The sequence below is a fragment of the Sprattus sprattus genome, assembly GCF_963457725.1.
Source record: "Sprattus sprattus genome assembly, chromosome: 3".
Taxonomy (NCBI): Eukaryota; Metazoa; Chordata; class Actinopteri; order Clupeiformes; family Clupeidae; genus Sprattus; species Sprattus sprattus.
In genome coordinates this window covers 42,039,107-42,061,887 of record NC_137922.1, presented here as the reverse complement: position 1 = coordinate 42,061,887, position 22,781 = coordinate 42,039,107, and the positions used below count along the sequence as shown (strand labels likewise).

At 42.3% G+C, this 22,781-nt stretch overlaps 2 protein-coding genes across 2 annotated transcripts; one reads left to right on the top strand and one right to left on the bottom strand.

Annotated features, from left to right (window-relative positions):
• Positions 1 to 1,021: 1,021 nt before the first annotated feature.
• Positions 1,022 to 11,233, top strand: hs3st3l (heparan sulfate (glucosamine) 3-O-sulfotransferase 3-like; the record flags this gene model as incomplete). Its single annotated transcript, XM_080834124.1, has 2 exons — positions 1,022 to 1,473; positions 10,615 to 11,233. The coding sequence occupies 2 exons, from the start codon at positions 1,022 to 1,024 to the stop codon at positions 11,231 to 11,233; spliced, it is 1,071 nt and encodes a 356-aa protein (XP_080690250.1).
• A 4,183-nt stretch (positions 11,234 to 15,416) lies between these two features.
• On the bottom strand, positions 15,417 to 21,831 carry gsg1l2b (gsg1-like 2b; the record flags this gene model as incomplete). Its single annotated transcript, XM_080834481.1, has 5 exons — positions 15,417 to 15,723; positions 15,983 to 16,094; positions 19,174 to 19,326; positions 20,882 to 20,929; positions 21,531 to 21,831. 5 exons carry the CDS (start codon positions 21,829 to 21,831, stop codon positions 15,417 to 15,419), a joined length of 921 nt encoding a protein of 306 aa, XP_080690607.1.
• Between the last annotated feature and the right edge of the window lie 950 nt (positions 21,832 to 22,781).

The window sequence follows — 22,781 nt, the reverse complement described above, 5'->3', positions numbered from 1 at the left end:
ATGTCAATGGGGTGATGGCTATTTTCTTGACAAAAGTAGGGTATGTGGGCTAATTCATTGCCATAAACCAATTATGTGATAAGGGGGCTTTTGCTTTAATCTCATTGGCTGGAGTTAAGGAAGCTTGAGTTTCATGGTGTCCAGTCTGAAACTGGACTCTGAAATGGCCAAAGTGGTTGCCGGTATGCTCTGTTGACCATATAACTGAATTGTATCTTTTCTAGATTCTTACCTAGGTTTTCTCTTTTCTATTACTATTAAAATATAACTGAATAGATAATGAACAACAGTTAATATTTTAATATACTCAAAAAAAAATCAGTCAAGACCTTTTGGGCAAATTCCATGGGTGTCATATGTTTTAAATGGTAGACCTTATGTGGCCTCTGACAGCCTTTTATGTATGTCTCTACAAACAGACAATAAACGGATCCAATTACATTATGAACACACTCAGGTCTTGGTCTGTCTTGAACGCGGAAAAGTGCTTGAGTGTGCAGTGTGCACCGAGTAACAAACCAAATCCATCTCCGATCCCAATAAGTACAGTGAAATTAAACCCGCCTTCGGCCATGACCCTCCAATCATAGGCAGTTTGGAAGGCATGGATGCTGAGCGCTCTTTCATGAATGAGCAAGAGCAGTTCCAGGACAGGAATTCTCCCGGGACCCATGCGGCGACAGCGGGTAATCTCAGAGAGAAACATCACTTCACGGATGCAAGGGGATATTAAAAACCCGGTATCTGTAGGATGTGCGAGAGCGAGTGTGTGGGAGTATAACGCGCAGATGGAAACGGATTTTCTGACCATGGAATGAGACTGCTGAGCGAGCGCCTGGCGGACCTCAGAAACTCGTAATGATGCGCTCAGAGAGGGGAAACCGCTCACCGGCGACTTCTGCGGAGTTGGCAGCACCTCTGCTGCACGGACCCCTCTCAGAATTTGTCGGTCATTTGCTACATTATACCCCGCGATGTTTTTCCTGAATATTATGGCCAGCTCAGGCAAGCAATCAAAGGAATGGCAACTTTTCATAACCACAAACAAGACATTCGGAGACTTGTACAAAAACTCGCAGTCATGTTTTCTTTCACTGTAGTGTGCGTCTATCTCTTCTACTTTCTTAACGGTTGCTGTAATTCGGACCTGGTAGAAAATCCAGACTTGAACGGTGTGAACAAATTGCTTCTGACAGGATGGTACAACGAGAGAAATGCAACATTTCCTCAAGTAACAACGTCTTCCTATGGGACGATGGAGGACACCAGAGGCTTGCCGGGGCTGGAAACTAATAGCTCAGCGAAGGACTGGACAGCGACCCGGAGACTTCCACATGCCCTCATCATAGGAGTCAAAAAAGGAGGCACAAGGGCTCTCTTGGAATTTCTGAGGCTGCACCCGGACATTCGTGCTCTTGGATCGGAGCCACATTTCTTCGACAGACATTACGCGCGCGGATTGGACTGGTACAGGTAATGACAGTTGTATGCACGCGAGGTCACCATAGAACTCAATCTAACTGATTACATTATATTACATCACTATAACAATATACACAAATTTATGTAAATGACTAAATGTATTGCATTGAGTGTCGTCTGGATTATTATTAAAAAGGGGCTTAGGGTGACTGTCTGTGTTAATCAAAACTTCAATATTCCAAATGCGTTTCTGTAGCTATAGTCTTAAGCACAGCACAAGTAGGCTACGTTTCATTGTGGACGAGATAGCCATCTGGCCCCCACAATCTGTGTAAGGCGTGTAATCATCTTTGGAGCTGCTGCCAGATGTTTGACAACGAGAGGAGTCGGCCCACACTCTTGACATCCACTGCTGTTTCGCAAAGCTTGGGTTGTGCTAAGACCATATTTAATTGATAGAGAGACTATCATTCCTTACACTCGCTCTCTTTTAGTTACATTGTCACAGCACGACAATGCTTGTCTTAAGCTTAAAGGGAAGGGGGCAAGTGATGTATCAACATCAGATTGGAAGTTAGATGAATACTTTTCCATCATATCAGGGCAACAAACCACAACTGTAGGCAAATAATTAAATAAGCATTTTTGCAATGCTCACTTAACAATTCATTTTTTTAAAACTTCCTCTAGTTCCTAAATTGGTATGGCACTACCAAAGCTGCTCTGATCCCCTTAGCTATTTATACAATGTGCTGTCAGTAGAAATGATTCTCATATCCTAACGATTTTTGATATTTTCATTGGCAAGATAAATCATAAAATTATCTGAGAAGCCATCAGCTGTTCAAATAAAGCCATTTCAATAGATTTTATGCCTCATTTGGCAGTACTGCCTGGAGAACGATCCTGAGGCTATAGGCGGAATCCAATTATTTACCTTTTAAGCTTGATTGATTGTTTGGTCAATTCACACTTAGTTATATTCCAACCAGATGAAAGAGGAACATCCTAAATCACAGCATATGCTTAGACACACACACAGATACAGAGACACACACACACACACACACACACACACACACACACACACACACAGAGAGAGAGAGGGAGAGAGAGAGAGGGACACACACAGACACAAATACAGACACACACACACACGCACAGAGAGAGAGAGAGAGAGAGAGCGAGAGAGAGAGAGAAAGAGCGAGAGAGAGGGGGGACCACTACTCTCCTGTTTAATGTATTGTTTATTTGTCTGCCCTATCAAAACAGCAAAATATGCATCTATCTATCTAATGCCATTTTCCTCCTAATGGGATGCTGTTTGAGGAGAATATGCCAGTCTTTGCACAGCTTCAGCCCCCCCCACCCATCCCTCTAAAATCAAATGTTAGTCTTGCAATATCAGGCCAGCACTAGTCTCCCTGATGTCCCTCTCTGTGGTGCGTTGGGTGTGAGCAGACTGTTAACACTCCAGGGCCAGATGGACGACACAGCATGACAGCCCAGGCTCTTGACATGGCTGTGAGACCTGTCAATTGATCTTTAACCCAGGCCTCCTCTTCCATGGGAGATAATGATGTGTTGTGGGGACTTCATATCGTGAGCGTCTCGGAGAGAGCCTCCAGATGCTAAGCACAGGGAGGTCCAGGTGCCTGTCACAGACGTCATGGCCAGTGGTGGCTGAGGCCGATGTTGCGGTGTGGCCCTATGAAGACAAATGCATGTTCCTCCCCATGCTGTCTCATTTCAGTGTGTCAACTTTGAAGGGAAGCTTAGAAGGGATTTTACACCGCAAACAAGATAGTGGAGGGGGTGGTCTCTGTGTGTGTGTGTAAGTATGTGTTTGGTCTGTGTGTGTTAGGGAGGGGTGTGTGCACATGTGTGTGTGTGTGTGTGTGTGTGTGTGTGTGTGTGCGTGTGTGCGATGGAAAGTTTTATCCCGATAGTGTTTCTGCAATTGATTGGCCCTAAGCTTGACCTTGAGTTGATGCAAGCATTAAACCAGTTATCTTAGGTCAGTGCAGATTCAGTTACAATTAGCAAGAGGCTTTATCCTGCCGCGGCATAATCCGCGTCGAGGCTTTGAGGTCATGTTTCTGCTCCGACTACTGTCACTTTCTCGAGAGGCGTCCGCTCGGCATAAATCCGCCCTTAGCAGAGCATGATATTGTGCCTTTCCATCAATATCCCACTGGGATTCCGCAGCTATGCCGGCGACATGGAGATGAAAAAAGGGGTGTGTGGAACACTAGAGGAGAAATACTTGACAACAGGACATCTCATTTTTCTTTAACCATTATTTCTTTCACATACAGTGGGAGGTATAGCGACTAATTTGCGTCTCCCAGCCTAAGGTGTGTTTTTTCCCCCATTGGTGTGGCACATTAAAAGCGTCAATATATTGATCCAGAACTACCGTTGGTGCTGAGGAGACTAACATAGGAAAAAAGAAAAGATTCAGGTTTCTTTGAGCCTTTGCTTTGTGATGTGATAGTGTACCTTAGCGTTTTTTCTCCCCCTGCCAGCCGTCTTTCCTATAAATACTTCAAGGTCACTTCTCGAAGGAAGCTGCAATGTGGTCAGTCGATGTTGCATCGGATGTCAAAACATAGCGAGCACAGCATTTGCAATTCATGAGGACTTCTTAAAAAAAGAAAACCTGGTGTTTAAATTCATGCCTATTGAAGCTGTTATTTTTTTTCTAGGCTGCATAGGTTGGGGGGGTTGGCATTTACATGGAGTGTGTATATGTATAAACACAATGTTATAATTAGCATGCATATGAATTAGCTGTGGTTGCAAAAAACACGTGCTCTTCACCTATGAATAAATACAGAGTAGAATGGAAAGGAATGGGACTCAATAATTGATTAACTTTAATGTGATGAATGTTTCTAAGGCTAGTTCTACAGTGATGACAACTCATCTGGCTGTTCAAGTGTTTTTAGAATTAGGACTGATTAAACACTGTAGTGTAGAACACCAATGATAATTCTTAGTTTCCTAATAATGTATTTTTCATGATGTGAGCTAAAGCTTACCATGCAGAAGTTTTAAATTGTATCTCTAATTGAGATATGAACATATACACAAACCACAAAAAATACACAGTTTATATTATACCATCACATGAACAAATCCATATGTTGCCGTGATTGTCTGGATTGAAATGCACTCAATTTTAATTGGAGCTCCTTGCTGACTAAAACAGGCCTGACTGCTGTAACTGGAAGTTTAAACATGATGTGACGTGTCCAATAACTTATTTCCCCATCTCCCCGTCACCGTTCAGAGCGTCCACTAGTTTCCTGGGTGTTTTTCTAAAGATGGTTTCGCCCAGGCCAGGTGTGTAATGCGATGGTGGTGGCGCTGTCTGCACTGTATTCTGTTAAATCACCATAAGGCCTAGACGGTTTGTTTGTAATTCAGTCCTCATTAAGACGCCCTGGGGAGCAGGGGGGAGGTGGCGTCTTTGGGGCTGCCCAGTGATGGATGTGTCCAGGAAGTGAACAGGGCACAGTTACAATTGACTAGGCCATTAATGACAGCCATGCCAAGAAATGGATGACTGGGTTCAACCCCCCCCCCCCCCCCCCCCCTCCCCACACACACACACAAACACACACAGATATACTAACCAATACAGTGCTATTGTCCATTGAGCATTGTTTAACTGCATGCTATAAGATATAACACTTACCCTGTCTTTTGATCGTGTGTCTCTCAAATTTCAAACTAAAACAATACAAATATATTGTCATATCAATAGTTCTACGATTAGATGGTAATCTAATCTAATTGCATTTTCAGTTCAATTCAAAATATGTTCATCAGAAAGATATATTTGAAAAAAAGATAACATAAAATAAAATTAACATAAAAAAATATCCAGGCAAATATCCAAATATTAAAATACGCCATAGAAATGTCACTTTTTTATGACATTTCTACATATAATAGAATTGAAATAGACCTTATACTGTATAAACAAATATGTATTCCTCTCTTTCCCTGTGAAATCTCATCAGTCTGCAATGTTGGCCGGCCCAAGCAGAAGACAGGGTAATTGCCTCACATCTGTTTGTGCACAGCAAGCCACTGATGAGGCTCCGGTGCAACCCATCTAAAACCTCCACCTGCCACCACCCAGACCAGCTGAGGCCTGCATTACCATACCCCCATCATAATCAATACCCTGGGCACCATTTGGTTTGCTCAGGATACCTCGGAGGGGCCTGGCCAAAAAAGGGAGAAAAAAAGCGAGCTCAATTAGGGGCTAACTTGCAAGGCTATCCTCTTAGGAAGCTAAGTGGAACCTCCATGAAAAGGGGGAGAAGACAATGGAGGTTGTAAGGGGGACAAGAGTGGAAGCATGTTTTGATGGAGGCGTAAATTAAGACTACTCTCCAGTGAAATGTTTGCACATCAAATGAAAGCAATGTCATCTAGGAGAACTGTTGAAGCGTAACCTTAGTTGAATATGTACATTTTGTGATTCTGTTGTCCTTTAACCGTTCAAAGTTAATTGATTTTGTCATGCATTCGCATGAAATGTAGGACCTTTAGAGGTACAATGAACTGATCATTAAGAGTTTCCTTGTAGACCTGACTTACCTTGTAGATAGAGCTAGGAGAAAAAAACGATACAGTGTAGTATTCTGAGGAGCCATATAATATACTGTATACAGTATAATAATATAATATTATATCATATCATATCATAATGTGACGAAGCATATTAATGCTGGTGTTATTGCTGACAAAATTTGAATTGTTATAAAAATCAGCATTTTATGGGTTTAAAATGTCTCAACATGCCATCTACAGTTTAAAATCATCTTGAACCTTGAAAGACCAATGCTGATGAAGTCAACCGTTTGGGAGTTATCTATGTCATGAAATTTGCAGCCCACCTCCCCGTGAGTGTGTCTCATTTTCATTTTCTAATCGAGACTCATTATTCACAGGAGTTTACCCCCCCCCACACACACACACACACTTCTCTTTTTCAGAATTGCAGTGGTTTAGAGCTGCGGGTGAAGTAACAATTGGAAAGGAAGTCAGAGTCAGGAACAAAGTTACATTTCATGAAGGATTGAGTACGAATCGCCTGCTCCACATTCAAAGTATCCTAAAGAAGTCCTCAACATATGTTGTGTGTTCAAATACAAAATGCAAAATGCAGGACAGGAGTCATTTTATTTTATTCACAAAAGTTACAGTAATGTTCTGACATACCTACTGATCAGTGTGTGTTACACAATCACTGCAGCTATGTGTGTGTGTATTTTGTTCTATTTACAAAAAGTACAGTTGTGCATACACTCACAGTGTAATGAATGCATGCAGTAGACGAAATATGAGATCATTTTCTTCACAGAATTAAATGGGAAGATTCTAGTGAGATGAATGGAGTCATGTGTTATTTTCCTTATGACTTATGTATTTCAATAGTATGGAAGAAGGAAAGTATCACAGAATAGAATAACAATGCATCAATATTGTGATAGTATCGTATCGTCGCCTCTTTGCCAATTCACAACCCTACTTGTAGACCTGGTGTAACCGGCCATCATATAACAGGATTTCTGCCTAATGTGGCAAAAGCCTTCGAGGGTCTTGGTATTAGCGCTGCTACATTTGTTAGCGGCTAGACGAGTGCCCTGATGGATCTTGCCTAAACGAGTCTGTCTCGAGAGTTAATCTGAGGGGAGATTGCTAATGGACTCTTCTTTTGATCACCATTCTCTGCCTTGTCCTCCTCTCCTTTGATTTCAGGCTTTCATCTTTTCCACCTATTTGGATCAGATGAATGTGAGCTATAGAGATTACCCAAATCGAGAGTGACTGCAAGAGTTAGCGCTGTACAGTGCATTAGGTCAGATGTCATTTGGAAAGAGTTCTTGGTTGGCTGTGCAAACACACATACACACATTTGCACACACACACACACACACACACACACACACACATACCAACACACACACACTAACACACACACACACACACACACACACACACACACACGCACACACACACACACACAGACACACACACACACACACACACACACACACACACACACACACACTCACACACACACTCACACACACACGCAAATCACTGCTTTAGAAATGGCCGAATGTGAATAATTGATGGCCTTTTTCTAATAGACTGGCTGGACCCATTATGGTCATAGGTAAACAGGGAAGTCTTTAGGCTAAGTACTTTTCTCAGATGAAGTCATGGATAATGCAGAGGTGGTCGGGGAATTGACGCAGCCTCTCTGCGGCACTATTGACGTGAGGTTTACAGGACCAGTGTTGAAAATGGAGATCTTAGCCAGATAGGGGTCACGAAGAGCCTCATGTCTATCCGCTGTTGTTCCTGACCTCTTAGCAGTTTTGTCAGACTGCTAACTGAACTCAGGTTGAGCAGTATATCATTTCAGAAATGATTATCGTTACGTTTTTTTGTCCTTCCGGCTTGACTTACATTGGTACCTTTTGTTATTGCTGAATCTGATACTCTTCTATTTTTTCAACATTCTAAAATTTCAATCTTCTGCATGCACTGACATTTACGGTAAAGAGACAAAAGGTTATTTCAGGCTTACAGGAACCAGATAAATCTGCACCTGTTCTGACTTTTGGTTTCCTTTCCTAAACAGTTCTTACTCAAATGTAACAATGTAAGGTGTATTCATTATAGATTCATTACAGATAATACAGTTCATGTTGTGAAATGAATTTTTTAAAGCTGACTAACCAAGCGGTCTGAGTCATTAGTGATTCATTAGTCATTCAGAATCAGCACTGAAGTTATATGGAAAATGGGGCTATATAAAGGACACAAACAACATTAGATTGCCCTTTAATGCTATTCATCTATGCACTTCTAAATTGACTGTGAAAATAACTGATCACTTTCTATAGCCTTTGAAGTGGTGTGTCTACTCTAATAGCAGTATGAAGATAAGCCAAATGCCAAGATGGAAGATGAGCACGCTGCAACATTTAGAGGACTTATTAAAGGTCCCAGTCTGTAAGCTTAGACCAGCACTCACCATTTTGTCCCTGGTTTCCCTGGCCTGCATTTGTTCAGACTTGGATCCACCACTCGACTCTGGATATGTTAGTTTTGTGTGCATCTTATATTTCTTATCATGTTCTTTATTTTGAATTAGTCAATGGCTGCTGGTTCCAAATACTGGTAAAAATGGTGCCCTTTAATGTTTCACTAAGATCCAGTTGGGAAGCGCTTTGTATCGGTGTATTTTATCAGCTTGAAATATATCTAACTCAAGTCTTAAAGTACAATTCAGTTCTGCTGCCTAGTGCCTACCCTAACCGTTAACTGTAATGTCTTTGCACTATAAAGGTTGTGACAGGCCTACCTCTCACAAGAAGGAAGGTATTTAAGAACTAGAACTACATTTGTATTGGTGGTGTAATGGAAGGGCAAAGCAGTAGCCTACGTGTATATATACCCTAATGTGAAAATCCTGAGGTTCTGTGAGGTTAGCGGCTATATGCTATCACCACTTCTAAACATGAAGAAGATTAAAACACCCCTACAAACCGGACCACCGGCTCCTGAAAGATGTCTTTGCTTGCTAAAACTCAACATGAATTTTAATGGACGCGACAGCTAAAATCTTCGCCTGGCCAGGGTTCAACCCTACAACTCCAGCCATAACAAGACAATCTCCAGTCAGCATTTCTCACCACTACACCACTGGAATGACAATGATGGTCTGTTTTGTATTTCCTGTTCCCGGGGATGGGCTGGTCAAATACATATGTTGTTTGTCTCCCTGCTCAGGTAGAAACGTTATGTTTTTTAGGGACTTTCACCTCACTTAAAGGCACTCTTGTGAATTTCAAAACGGCATTTTTTTTTCCGTGATAGTAAGCAATGGTAGCTCTAAATATCACATCTATTTTGAATGATTACTCGTGCCTATATTATCTGAGTGAGTAGATTGAGCTGTTTCTCAATGGTTGACCAAAACTTGATGTACTGCACCACAACTGGGTGAATGGTAGGCTTTATCAAAGGTAAATTCTCAAGCCGTGGGCGGAGATAGTCAGAAACGGGGCAGTATAATTCTAGTGAGAGCTACTTGTGACGTTCTAGCCGGAAACCAAATCTGAATGGTTTGCTTACAGCAATCACACTTTTTCTGACCTAGACAGCTCAAAACAAACTGACTGGGTAGTCTTTTGAAAATATGTCCCCTTTAAGCACACTGTTCGTGGCAGCCAGAGGACAGCACGTGTGTGTAGTGTGTGTGTGTAGTGTGTGTAGTGTGTGTGTGTGTGTGTGTGTGTGTGTGTGTGTGTGTAGTGTGTGTGAGGCAGGTTGGGGTGCAGGTGGGCCATTAGGCAGGCTGGACCCCGCAGACTAACCACTGATATAAATGAGTCCCATCTGGTGTCCTGTGTTGTGAGTGGACGAGGATGAGAGATAGAGAGAGAGACAGAGAGGGACAGAGAGAGATTGAGGAACAAAAGAGCGAGAGAGATAAAGGCTTCCCATTTGGTTGTGTGACTTGAGTGTCAGTCACCCGCTGTGATTGATGTGGTCTGCGCATCTGCACGGCCCTCTCCATTACCCATGCACATTTAGAGACATACTTAGAGTGAGCGCAGGAGGAGGAATCCCCCGCCTCATTTGGGCGGCCAATAAGTGAGACGCCACAGGAAACACGGCATGCTGTTGGCCCTCTTGGAGCCATCTGACCTGTCCATCTTAAGCAGATCTGAGGCGCCATCTGACCTGTCCACCTTAAGCAGATCTGAGGCGCCATCTGACCTGTCCACCTTAAGCAAGTCTGAGGCGCCATCTGACCTGTCCACCTTAAGCAGATCTGAGGCTCCATCTGACCTGTCCACCTTAAGCAGATCTGAGGAGCCATCTGACCTGTCCACCTTAAGCAGATCTGATCCTGTCTTTAACCACCCTTCCCCCTCCGCTGGTAATGGTACTGCAGTGGGGTCTATGATTTGAACCTCCTTAGGGGGTAGCTATGACCACCGGCTCTCTCTCAGTTTGTGATCCAGCCATTAATGGGATAAATGATGGCTTCACTAGGGGATATGAACCCTGGTGATCATATTAGATGGTCCATCATGGTGACATGTGCCTGTGTTTCTTATGTGCGCTTTTGTTTTGCTTTTTTTATAGGAGTATGATGCCTAAGGCCCTGAACGGGCAAATCGTCATGGAGAAGACTCCCCGTTACTTTGTCACAGAGGAGACGCCGGCCCGCATCTATGCAATGTCCCACGACATCAAGCTGATCGTGGTGGTGCGGGACCCCATCACGCGCGCCATCTCCGACTACACGCAGATCATCTCCAAGACGCCGGACGTGCCCAGCTTCGAGGCGCTCACCTTCAAGAACGGCTCGGTGGGCCAGATCGACGCCCTGTGGAGCCCGCTGTGGATCGGCCTGTACGCCAAGCACCTGGAGCGCTGGCTGGCCTACTTCCCGCCCTCGCAGATCCACTTCGTCCACGGCGAGCGGCTCATCAGCGACCCGGCAGGCGAGTTGGGCCGCGTGCAGGACTTCCTGGGCCTGCAGCGCATCGTCACCGACAAGCACTTTTACTTCAACAAGACTAAGGGCTTCCCCTGCCTGAAGAAGCCGGAGGGAAGCAGCAAGCCCCACTGCCTGGGCAAGACCAAGGGCCGAATCCACCCCAGGATCGACCCGACGGTCATCCAGAAACTGAGGGAGTTCTACCAGCCGCACAACCTGCGGTTTTACCAAATGGCGGGGCAGGACTTTGGCTGGCAGTGACTGATTCTTTAATATCCTGGAATGGATCCCGCTTCTCCGGAATATTCATCTAATTTCTCGGCTGCATTTGGGGCCCCCGGCAGCAGCGACTGTGTGACTATAAACTGTTATTAGACGGGGTGGGGGGTGGGGGGCATAATGGATAATTCAATGCCACTTGAGTCCGGGGCCTCGAGATGAAAACTGAATTTTATGATTTTTAATATGTTTTGGATGCTGGGCTAAAGTGAGTCAAGTGTAATATCCTGAGACAGCACATTGTTTCCGAGCGGTGACAAATAGCGGTTGGCTGAAAGATTATCATTTTATTTTTCACCAGAGACCGGTGCTGGCACCAAAGCTGTCACTAACAGAAACTCATCAGCGGTGGTACTTTCGTTCGCTGATGGATGGCGTTCTCACTCCACTTCCTGTTGTTTGGCACTAGCTAAACGACTGCAAAAAAGATAACACAAAAAGAAGACAATGACCAGGATCTACTAAGCTAGGTCATAATTTGTTGTGGTGTTCCGGACCACTGAGAAGATGTGCCAGTAGCCTAGTGTTCTGCAATGGGAGTGAAACGTTTGCATTTAACATACCTTAACAGTTTAGAGCATTGTTTCCCCCTCCAAACTCTGACTTTAGCATTTCATTCTGTCGTAGTAGGTTCAGATTCAGATGTATTTTTTTAGGTTCCCTATGTACAGCTGCATACACATTAAAGTGGAACCAGATGCACACATGCTATGACTATGCTACAGTAGTGTACAATGACATCATCAGTTCATGTTTAAGTCATACGTTGGTCCTAAAATCATCCAGCCAAGACTTCATCGTCATCAGCCAATTCCTGGAAGCACCACACCAAATACACCCAGCACCCACAGTTCAACATTTTGTTTAAGTCCTGTTCATATAATTATTTTTTGCCTGTTTATTGTTTGGAAAGAAAACAATTAACCAATGGAAGTAAATCAATCAAAAAATGACAATGGAAGACAGAAGGGCCTACATATACTTCGAAGCTAAGAGGGTGGAAACTTAAATCTCTTTGGATGGTGTAATTACTGTCCAGTATAATGTTTCTTCACAAACTTCTATAGATCTACAAATGAACCTGACAAGCTCTAGAGCCATTTGCCTGCATGATATTTGCACTAGCTTTGAAATGTAACCTCCAAGGAAGCAATTAAATTATTTTGAAACAATCAGTTGTGTTTTAGATGCTGGTGTGCGTTGTCTGTGTGAATGAGAGTCTATATGCCTGCTTGGTCTTGATGATGTGGAGTTTGTATAAGTGCGCCACCCTGTGGAATTACCCTGTAATCACAATGTTAACAGTTGGAGTGGATTGGCAATAGGAAGTGTATGCCGTTTGTAAATGAATAAATCATTGAAAAGTCTAACAGATTGACATACAAGACCGTTTGACGTTCAGGACTGTTAAGCCATCGTTAGAACGGGGGAGGCAGTGAGCAAACCATAAACTACAACTGTTGTCATAATTACACCATTTCATTTGATGAATCACTTAGTTTGATGCAGGAAATAGGAATGCCAATTTAGCCATAATTTGGCAGCAGTTTAGAATAAGACAAAAAAAAAAAAAACACGGCAAAACAAGATAGACTGTTCATGTTCCCATACCATTTCTCTAGAACTCCTTTGAATAAAGGATTTGCTGTCCCACAATGATAAAGACGCAAACACAGTTGAAGCAACGGCAGGTTTATTATCTGCTTTACAGAACAGTGTTTACAAATAAATTAGCACTATATATTATCATAGTTTTAACAATTATACATTTACTACATCTTAAATTGTATCACCTCACCTGCCATAGCAGGACAACTCCCTGTAAACAAGTCATTTGGCAAAACGGTGTAAATCCTCATTAATCCAGTTTCCATAAAATGAATAATGAAAATATTCTGGTAGGCTACACAAAACGTTAAAAACTGTACTCAGCCCCATGATTCAGCGGTATGGCGGTGCGAATGTGTTCTCATGTCAGCTACAAGAAAGGGATCCGATTCTCTAACAGAATCATACAGTCGATACAAAAAACAATATTTTTCATCTCCACCCAACACATGGGGTCCATATCTCAAAGTATTACCCATGTAGATAAGTTGAGCTCAATTACGTAGGGTAAAAACAAACATCATATTAGTCTGAGCGATCAAAGCTAAACGCGTGCAACTGCACACGTGTTCAAATTAGGTTACAGATACAGATCATGTCACATGATATCACCTGAAACCAAATACATAATTGTAACATTTAGGCCAGCAGGTTTACAATTGGTTTTCAGCTCCAAAACTCTTCTAAGTCAAAGTCCAGCTTTTGATATGCAATCAGTAGGCCTATGAAGAAAAAAATAACACAGATAAAATATAAGCATTAACCACTAAAACAAACTAAATTAGTCATACCGGTTTGACCGAAGAAAATGGAATAAAGAATCCCTTTTGAAAGTATGTCTAGGTTATCCTCAGTTAAGCATTTAAACATCATTTCATATGATGTCATTTTCAATAGTACGCACTAGGGGGCACTAGTGCACAGTACAACTCATTACAAGCAACCCAGAAAATGAGACCCAAAATCAATAAAAAAACAGAGATACTGAATTACAGACACATAAGCGAGCATATTGTGTGTGCACACTTTGATGAACGAGCAGGATCCATTCTCGGTCGGCCACACATTATTTCTAATGGTTAACATAACATGTATTTGTGAACAAATGATGTGTTGCATTGAATGGCTACATAGCTTATAATAAAGGTCAAGTTTAATTCTTGTCAAAAAATGGTCCCCCAATATGTCAAATCAACATGCTCAAAATACTTTACTGTCCATGCAAGTCTGGCTTCCATAGCAACATCTATTGCTTCATAACATCTACCACTGAAATTAAAGTAGAGGTACAATAAACAGCATGTGAGCAAAAACAATGTTTTACTATTGTGGACCTATTTTTATCCAAATACGTGACCAAACATTAAAGTCACAAGGGGCAAACGAGTTTGAGTTTGCAAATTATTTCAAATTGCATGATACCTTGAAGGCTAATCATGAAAAGTGAGGGCTTACCATTAGACCTTATTAATACATATTTCAATATACACTTTAATATACCCTCTTAGGTTACATATTTGTGTTTTAAGTCTAAAAGCATTAGACAAAAATATTCATACTGACCTAAAGCTGTCAAGTCATACACCTTGTGAATTACACAATTAGATAACACAAGAGAAACAAAACCGCGCAGTATGAATAAACGATTATCAAGAACCGATTAGAATGAATTTTGTCAGTTATACCCGAGATAGAAATGTTCTCTAAATTCAAATAAGACAAAATCCAAAAGAGGAATTAGAATGACTGTTACATTTACATATTACAAAACATGCTCAAACTAAAGCTATTGGTAAGATTCATCATGCAGTTTAAAACGACTGTGAAAAGTAAATTGATACATCACGCAAAGGCACTCAGCATGTGGTCTGTAACTAAATACATTGTACACACAGCAGGACACTTGCAGACAGAAGCTGAGGACGCTGTAAGATTACTTCAATGGGAATCCATGTCTTTTGAACAGGACACACAATGGCATCCATGTCGGAATGTCTGGTTTAGTCCCAATAAGCAGTTTGCAAATGACTGAGCAGCCAGTCATCCTTTTACACTTAATAAGGGAGCATATCTATCTGCATGTGAAATGTGTTCTTTAATGGATATAGGCAGTCAATTCTCAAGATATTCTTGAAACCATCCCTATGTTGTATTCTTTGATCTGTTATATGGAAAACAAACAAATACATTAATGTTCACCCAGATCAAATATTCTAATTCCCAGCTGTGCACCCCTGCATGTGTGCACATGCTGAAAAACAATAACAAATAGACAGAGATGATAGAAACTCACTAACAAGACAGTTAGTCTTTTTGGTCACAACATAGCCCAGTGTTGAGAGAGAAAGAGAGAGAGAAAGAGCGAGAGAGAGAGAGAGAGAGAGAGAGAGAGAGACAGAGAGAGAGAGAAAGAGAGAGAAAGAGACCACATTTGTTTACTGTGAGAGAGCAGGGCACTGCTAGCAGGCAGCAGTAATAAAATCAGGTGGTCGGGGGGAAACAGCAGCCCTGGACGGCCAGCTCACGCCTCTCTCTCCTGCTCATAGGGGGTGAAACCTCAGCAGTACTCCTCCACCTGGCGGTGGTCCGGCAGGTCATTGAGGTCCAAGAAGACGGAGTTGTGGGAGAGCTTGCGGCCAGAGCTGGACAGGTCCATGAGCTCCTCGGCCGTGGTGCTGGGGACAGAGCTGATGTACATGTCCCACACCTGGTCTGGGGACTCCAGGTCCAGCAGCTTCTGCTTGATCTTCAGGTTCTTCTCGATGTTCTTGCGCTTGTGCTTGAATTCCAGGATAGTCTTTGTGTAGCGGTTGATGGTGGTCACTGATGAGGCCATACAGGCAGTGAAAGAGCTCCAGGCTAATCTGTACTCCAAAACAAAGAGTGGGATTAAGGGATTTTACATATTGATGAAAGGCTTCCGTATGTCTGCCTAAAGACTACTGGTAAAACCTCAACAGATATAAATACTGGACTGTTAAATGTATCCATAATGGATATTCAATAATGTAATAACATGAAGATAAACTCACAGAAAACACAATTTATTATTTTAAAGTGAGAGGGTTTTAGATCACTCTTTTACATACTAATCAGACATTGAGAAACTGATGGTAATCTTACATGTATGACCAGCTGTAGTCCCAGGTCTGTGGTTTCCAGTCTTCTGGACCCAAACTCACTGTTAACTGGAATGCTGTGGTATACATCATATGGGCTACCATCCCAAGGAGGCCTACAAGCACAGTCATCCCAGAGACAAACATATTGAGAGGAAATACATATAAAATACTCTTTAAACAATAGATTGGTGAACAGATTCATAAGATGTTCATAAAGGAGATTAAATAAGGATGAGTTCGATTTGGAGTGTTTTTAAAGGCACCCAGTGCAACTTTCGAGGCTTAAAAATAAACATTCAATTTCTAGTCTTTTTTACACGTAGAAAGTTTCAATAACTCCATACCATTACATATCTACATTCACGGAGCAAAGATGAGACGTCGTTGTGTGGTGAGAACTGATAGAAAATCGATAACAACAACAATCGCCGCCATTTTCTTTATTTATTGGTGCCACCAATAAATAAAGCAGGATTCCAGTCAATGGAAAAATGGCCTCTCCCCACCGGCGATTGTTGTTGTTTAAGATTTTCTATAAGTTCTCACCACACAACGACGTCTCATCTTTGCTCCTTGAATGTCGATATGTAATAGTATGGAGTTATTGAAACTTACTACGTGTAAAAAAGACTAGAAATTGAATGTTTATTTTTCCTTGAATGTTTATATAAAGTTGCACTGGGTGCCTTTAAGACATATCAGGAATGTAACAGCATGTGAAATCTGTGTTTTCCCAGTTATCACCACAAGGGGGAGACCTGCACCAGCAAACGAGGCAGAGAGTGACACGGCCAATAAATCCAGACAAGAGATTGTCATGTTTTTAAACCAAGCAGATAATAACACACCCATGTTTTCACAACTCAACTTATCTAGATTTTAGTGTACAATATGTAATACTTCACTGACTATTCACAGTGGAAGAACAGGGTTACACTGCCAAGGTGAACTACATTAACCCATGCTACTAAAGGTCCCAGGAGTGGAAGTAATTAATATCAGTCAGAACCGCAGGGCATAAACACACTGAGGGAGTATATGTGTCAGGGTCACTGTGCTGTGTCAGTGTGATTGTGTGTGTGTATGAGAGTGGGTGTGTGTTTGAATGTGTGTGAGAGAGAGAGAGAGAGAAAGAGAGAGAGAGAGAGACAGAGAGAGAGAGACAGAGAGAGAGGGAGAGACAGATAGAGAGAGAATGAGTGAGTGCCTTTGCCTTCATCCAGATGGCAAACTTATTCTCATCACACAACATCAACCAGCCAGACCTTGAGGGGAAGAGAGCCAATGTCACACCACAGTGGATCGGGGAAAAAAAGCGAAGAAGAAAAAAAGTTGAAGAGGAAATTCTGGACAGATTAAAGATCCGGTATTTACAGCCCGTCCCATTCAATGTGTCAAACTCTCCCCTCAGTGTCTGAGTCACTGGGCCTGATGAGTCACTTCAGTAAACACTCAGATTGATCTGCTGAGGAATATTAGCAGGGCTGAAAAATATGACCCATATTTTGTAAAATGGGGGCCATCAAATGCTTCAGGGTAAGAAGGAGCCTTGAGGGGAGAACATCTGCAGCAGAGACTGTGCTGTGGACTGGTAAAAAACAAGAGTTACCTTCACTTTTCTTTGTAGTACATACTGCTGAGAGCTATCTGCATCTAGGCTGAGGGGGGATCTCATTTTAGCAGAATTCATCACAAAATAAATCTTGAATGAGAGTGAAAATGAGTCACAGAGTGTGAGAGAGGGAGATAGATAAATAGGGGGAGGGAGAAGGGGGAGGGGGGAGAAAAAGAGAGAGAGATTGAGACAAATCTCCATGACAATCCAATTACTTCATAAACCGTCGAAATCCCTGGATTGCACAGGCACTGTCCAGACAAGAGCAACTAGACTGGATTCAGTGTCACTCTCTTGTTGAAAATGTACAACAACCAGTTGTTTTCTAAATATATTCCTATGTGACATAGTCAACTACATTTAGCTAAACCCATATTAAACCTCCTCAAAACAGCCTAATCCACCTGCTATGGCTGACTCCATGCAAGAAACCCAAATTTAATTCCACTCGATATGTAGAGACGGGAACTGATGGCAGCCATGCTCAGGCTGCAGAAACATTAGTCGAATAAAGCTGACAGGCTACTGGTCCATTATACCCAGTGGCTGGAGAGTTGAAAGGAGATGTATTGGTTGGCTTTTCTAAGCCGTCATAATATGGTACTAGAGAATTAGTAATACGGTATGAAAAATGCAGTATTTATTCCAATCACAGCAATGTACTGGTTGTCGTATGACATCAACTATGGTTTTAAAATGAAAGTTGTCCAACTATATATCTATACATCTAGTAGCATACTGTACTCCATACAAAACAATGCTTAGTTGCTTTAAGTGCACTCACAGGTCTCTCTTCATTATTAAGCATGAGGACCTTTTGGAGTCAGTATTAATGGTCTGTTTGTACTGGTTATGAGGTTGTACTGTTAGCTGTCTTAACATCCCATGGTATCAGCAATACTGGCTATAATATATTTAAATTATTTCTGTACCATGCAAATTCAAACATACCGCATACTTTAATAACAGAGCAAAGGCTATGTGTGAGAGCTTTGGTGTTTGTTCCAACCAGACCTCTGTGTTGTTGCCTCTCCTGCCTGGCTTGCTTGACCTGCAGGCAGACACTTATGAGGATGACCTATATGTTTAAGGCACCGAGATCATTGCCTTTTGTTTCAGGGATATCATCCTCAGAGTCTCAAAGCGTGTGATGTAATATTGATGCCACCGTGGCTCAAGGAGAAAAAACTATGGAATGCCAAAGTCAAGCCTGCAGCTACGTAGATAGCTGCTTCATGCTTTCCCCTTGACAGCCCAAACACCACTATCCCTACAAAGAGAACCTGATCTACTTGTGTGTCTGTGTCGGAGTCTGAGCCTCTGTTCTCGTTCAACACAATGGAATATATATTTGCGAGAACAGAGAAGTCAACAGAGGTTGTTGCTGGTGAAAAACACATTTCTGTGGCAGACTTAAATGTTCAGGAGCGCAGACGCACAAACACATGACCCATAAATATGCTCTAGTTCTCATTATGAGGTGAACTCACCTGCTGCTGTGTCAAAGTATGTTAACTTTTAATTCTACTTCACCAAGGGCACCAAACATAAAGCAAGCAGGAGAACGATGATGTTACCTGATAGGACGGTGAATATGGCGGCAAAGGCGTTCAGCTTGAGGCCATCGATGACGTTGCCAAAATGACACACCTCCATAGACATGAGAATGCCCCCCGTGGCCAGCAGAATAATGTAAAGGCACTCGGCCACGATACACAACCACAGGACACCTACGGAGAGGCGGAGATGGAGAGATAAAGGGGTGGGAAAATGGGTATCGATCTGTCATGTTTTTTTTTAAGAAGTCTGTGTGCTTTATCAAGAGATGCTCAAAAGTTATAGACGTTCCGATCAAGGGTCTGATAACCTTATCCGGGGCCCATTAGGACACTGGCCGGTCCTCTGGCTGCTTAATGCTCTCCTAGGAGTGATGAGTGTGACGGATGAAAAACAAACTGCTATATATAAGATATGGACAAGTACAAACAGAAGCCGCTGTCCATCCAGTTCAAATGCATCTCAGGTTGGTGATTTTACAAAGATGGAGCCTCACTTGGAGATTCTTTCCAGATCCTCTCCCAACCACACACTCCTTCACTCCATCTAATATATGATATAATGTACAATGGCACTCTCAGTGTTATGCTTTGGGTCCTCAGGGTAGATCAATCACCTGTAGTGCCCCATCGAGTCAATTCACAACACCAGTAATGCATTTGGCAATTACAGGTAAACATTACAGGTAGGCCTAAAATAGAAGGCAGCACAGAATGCACTCAGGTAGAACATTTAATGACCAAACAGTTTTTCAATGTAATTCAGGCAGGTTTTTTGCTGTCGTCCTGGGTGACTGAGAGAGAGTATGGTACAGAGTATAACAGGGACGGATGAGTGAGTAGCTACAACAGGAGAGACCAGAGATAGCAAGAACTCTGAGTGGATTTAAATCGGATTAAAAAGGGGGGTTCAAAACGACAAGGCCATTATAGTAACATTGACAGTCAGAGGCAAAGCCCATTTGTACAGGTGTTATGCTCAGAGCTGTACGAGAGCATATTTCTGTTCACTGCAAGTGAGTTCTAATTAACCCAGTGCAGGGGCCCAGTAGAAGAATGTAGCTCGTCTTAAAGCCAGACTTCACAAGGCCATTTTACCACACTAGAGGGTCAATGAGGTTCGCCTGAAAGTGTAATGGCATTTCTGCCGAATGCAGCTGTGTCATGTTTAAAAACTGTCTCCCAGTCATCTCTGGTTCTCTGAATAGACAATGAGTTTCCATTCAGTGACCACTAAGTATATTGAGAGCAGATTGTGAGAAAAAGACTGCTAACATGCATTTTCCAGCATTGCAAAGCAATACAGAAAATTCTAACAAAGGCAGATTGGGCAGTTTTGCCTCAAAATTACATTCACCCTGAGGACACGCTATTGCTAAATATTTAACAAAATGACACACCAACAGCGATTTCTGATGCTATGCTATAAGTTCATTCTCAGGACGGTACATATTAACGTCTTTTGCTGGTGTTGCTATGTTCATCTGCAAATCCCTTTGGGCTGACATATCATCATCCTTGGCTGTCTGATATGTGACCGCATGACCCATATTTAATCCACTGTGCATTCACTGCTTGAGCCTGTAATGTCCCTGGGTTTGTTGGTATCCTATGGAATATAACCTACAGTAACATTTTTATGAGGTGATGAATACCTATGTGAGTACCAGAGGGAAATATTTACTGCATCAATATAACCAGACCTTTTAATAACATAATTAAAACTTACCTCTTTCATGAGGTGGTGCAATGTTGAGAAAAACTCTGCATTTTTCACCTGGAAATATCATAAAAACTCACTGTCAACAAGCCAATCAGTCACTAATTAATTTCAAGCCAACACATATACAGTGTATGAGTATCTCCTTGATTATAGCTTCAGTTCAATGTAGATAACTTATATGGTTAAAATGTGTTAACTTTGCTGTTCCAATGAAATTATAATTGAAAAGACCTAATCATAAATGCCTGGTGGAATGTTGCATTACATAATTGCTTGTGAATGAAAAATGATTCCTATCAGGATTTTTTTTTTGCAATAAGCTTGGATGCATGTGTTGATACTGTGCACAGGGAGACGACCTCCCCACAAATGTGTCAATTAATGTTTATCTAAAGCAAGAAAACACAATAGTCTTCTGCTTTAAGCAAGTAAATATTAATGTAAAACTATAAAACAATATAACACTACGTGTATTATTGTTATATGTCAAGTTATAGTTCACCCAGCTACCAAATAAGACAAGTTAAGGCGTAAAGAAAAAGTAAGGTGGATAATTACAATAGGTTGGTGCAATGTTAATCGTCTAATATTCTTTGTGTCCGCAAGTATTGACGGAGGTGGGTTGTCAACAACACAAGGTTAATTAAGTTCTCACCGATCATGTTGACATTTTGCTCGCAGGAGAACCAGATTCCAGAATGAAATTTCCTCATGACAAACTTATCCTCTCCAGTTTCCCAGATATACTGGACCAGACGGGTGTCATTTAGGTTCGAGCTGTTAAACCTGATGCAGTAGGTCTGTTTCGCAGTTACTGGCCCAGTGCAAAACGGCTTCACAACTTTCCGGGTTCCTTCGCACCAGTAACTGGAAGTGAGTGCGGACACGGCGAACAGAAGCGCAATGAAGTTCAAAGTGAGTGCAAGAGAAGCTCGCCTCCGTCTGTCCATCCCCATATTACTGAACCAAACACAAACACAATTTCAGATTCCAAAATGTGGTGCTGTCAAACCTCGTTTCAAATCCACATCATCCAGCGCCATTAAAATCCTCTGTGTTTTTGTAACGGTGCGTCTTGGTTTTCACGCTCAGCGCGGAGATGTGTTCCTTTCCTGCCTCCACTGATACACTACTCTAATTTTTGTCCCTCACCCAACCCCCCCGCCCGTACTCACTCCCGGTGATAGCTCCGTCATTCAGCCGAGCGCATGCACAACACCCTACTCGCATCTCCAAACCTCGCGCAAATGGGCATATATCAACCAGAGCTGTCTTTGGAGAAAGGATACTTAAAACGGGCCAAATGTGTTTCGGTCACTGAAAGAGAGAAAGGGTTTGGTTTCAATCATGCAAGTGCTCATGTATGGAATGAATGCAATTCATTACAGAGTAATTAGATCCGGTATAATGAACTGTTAATTTAAATTATGCTTACTGTCAAATGCACGACCTCTTAGTGAAGGACGAGCATGGGGTGCATTGCTAAGGGTGCAAAGCCTTAACCCCAGTAGCATAATAAAATAGTGATTGGTTCCGTTGCAAATATTTTTTCATGCACCCTGTCCCAAATCACCACTAGCGCATCCACGGATGTGCCCGGGTGTCTGTGCCACCTAAATCTAAAACTGGCCCACCCAGCCAGTAGCGTTGTGACAGGCCCGAGCTGGAAATTGGCCAGAAGACGGCTGAATACGATGGTCCACAGCAACGGCAACTCCGTGAGAACCCCCTTGGAATCTCTGATTTCGTGCAGGAGACTTAAATGACTTGTCCTTTGGGGTACCCACAACATTAGCCTAACATAAGGCAATAGGCAACACCGTGAAACCCAACCAGCTGTCATACCACATACTCAACTGTGCTGCTCATCCCACAAATGCATGTTCCTTACACACGTGGCACCATT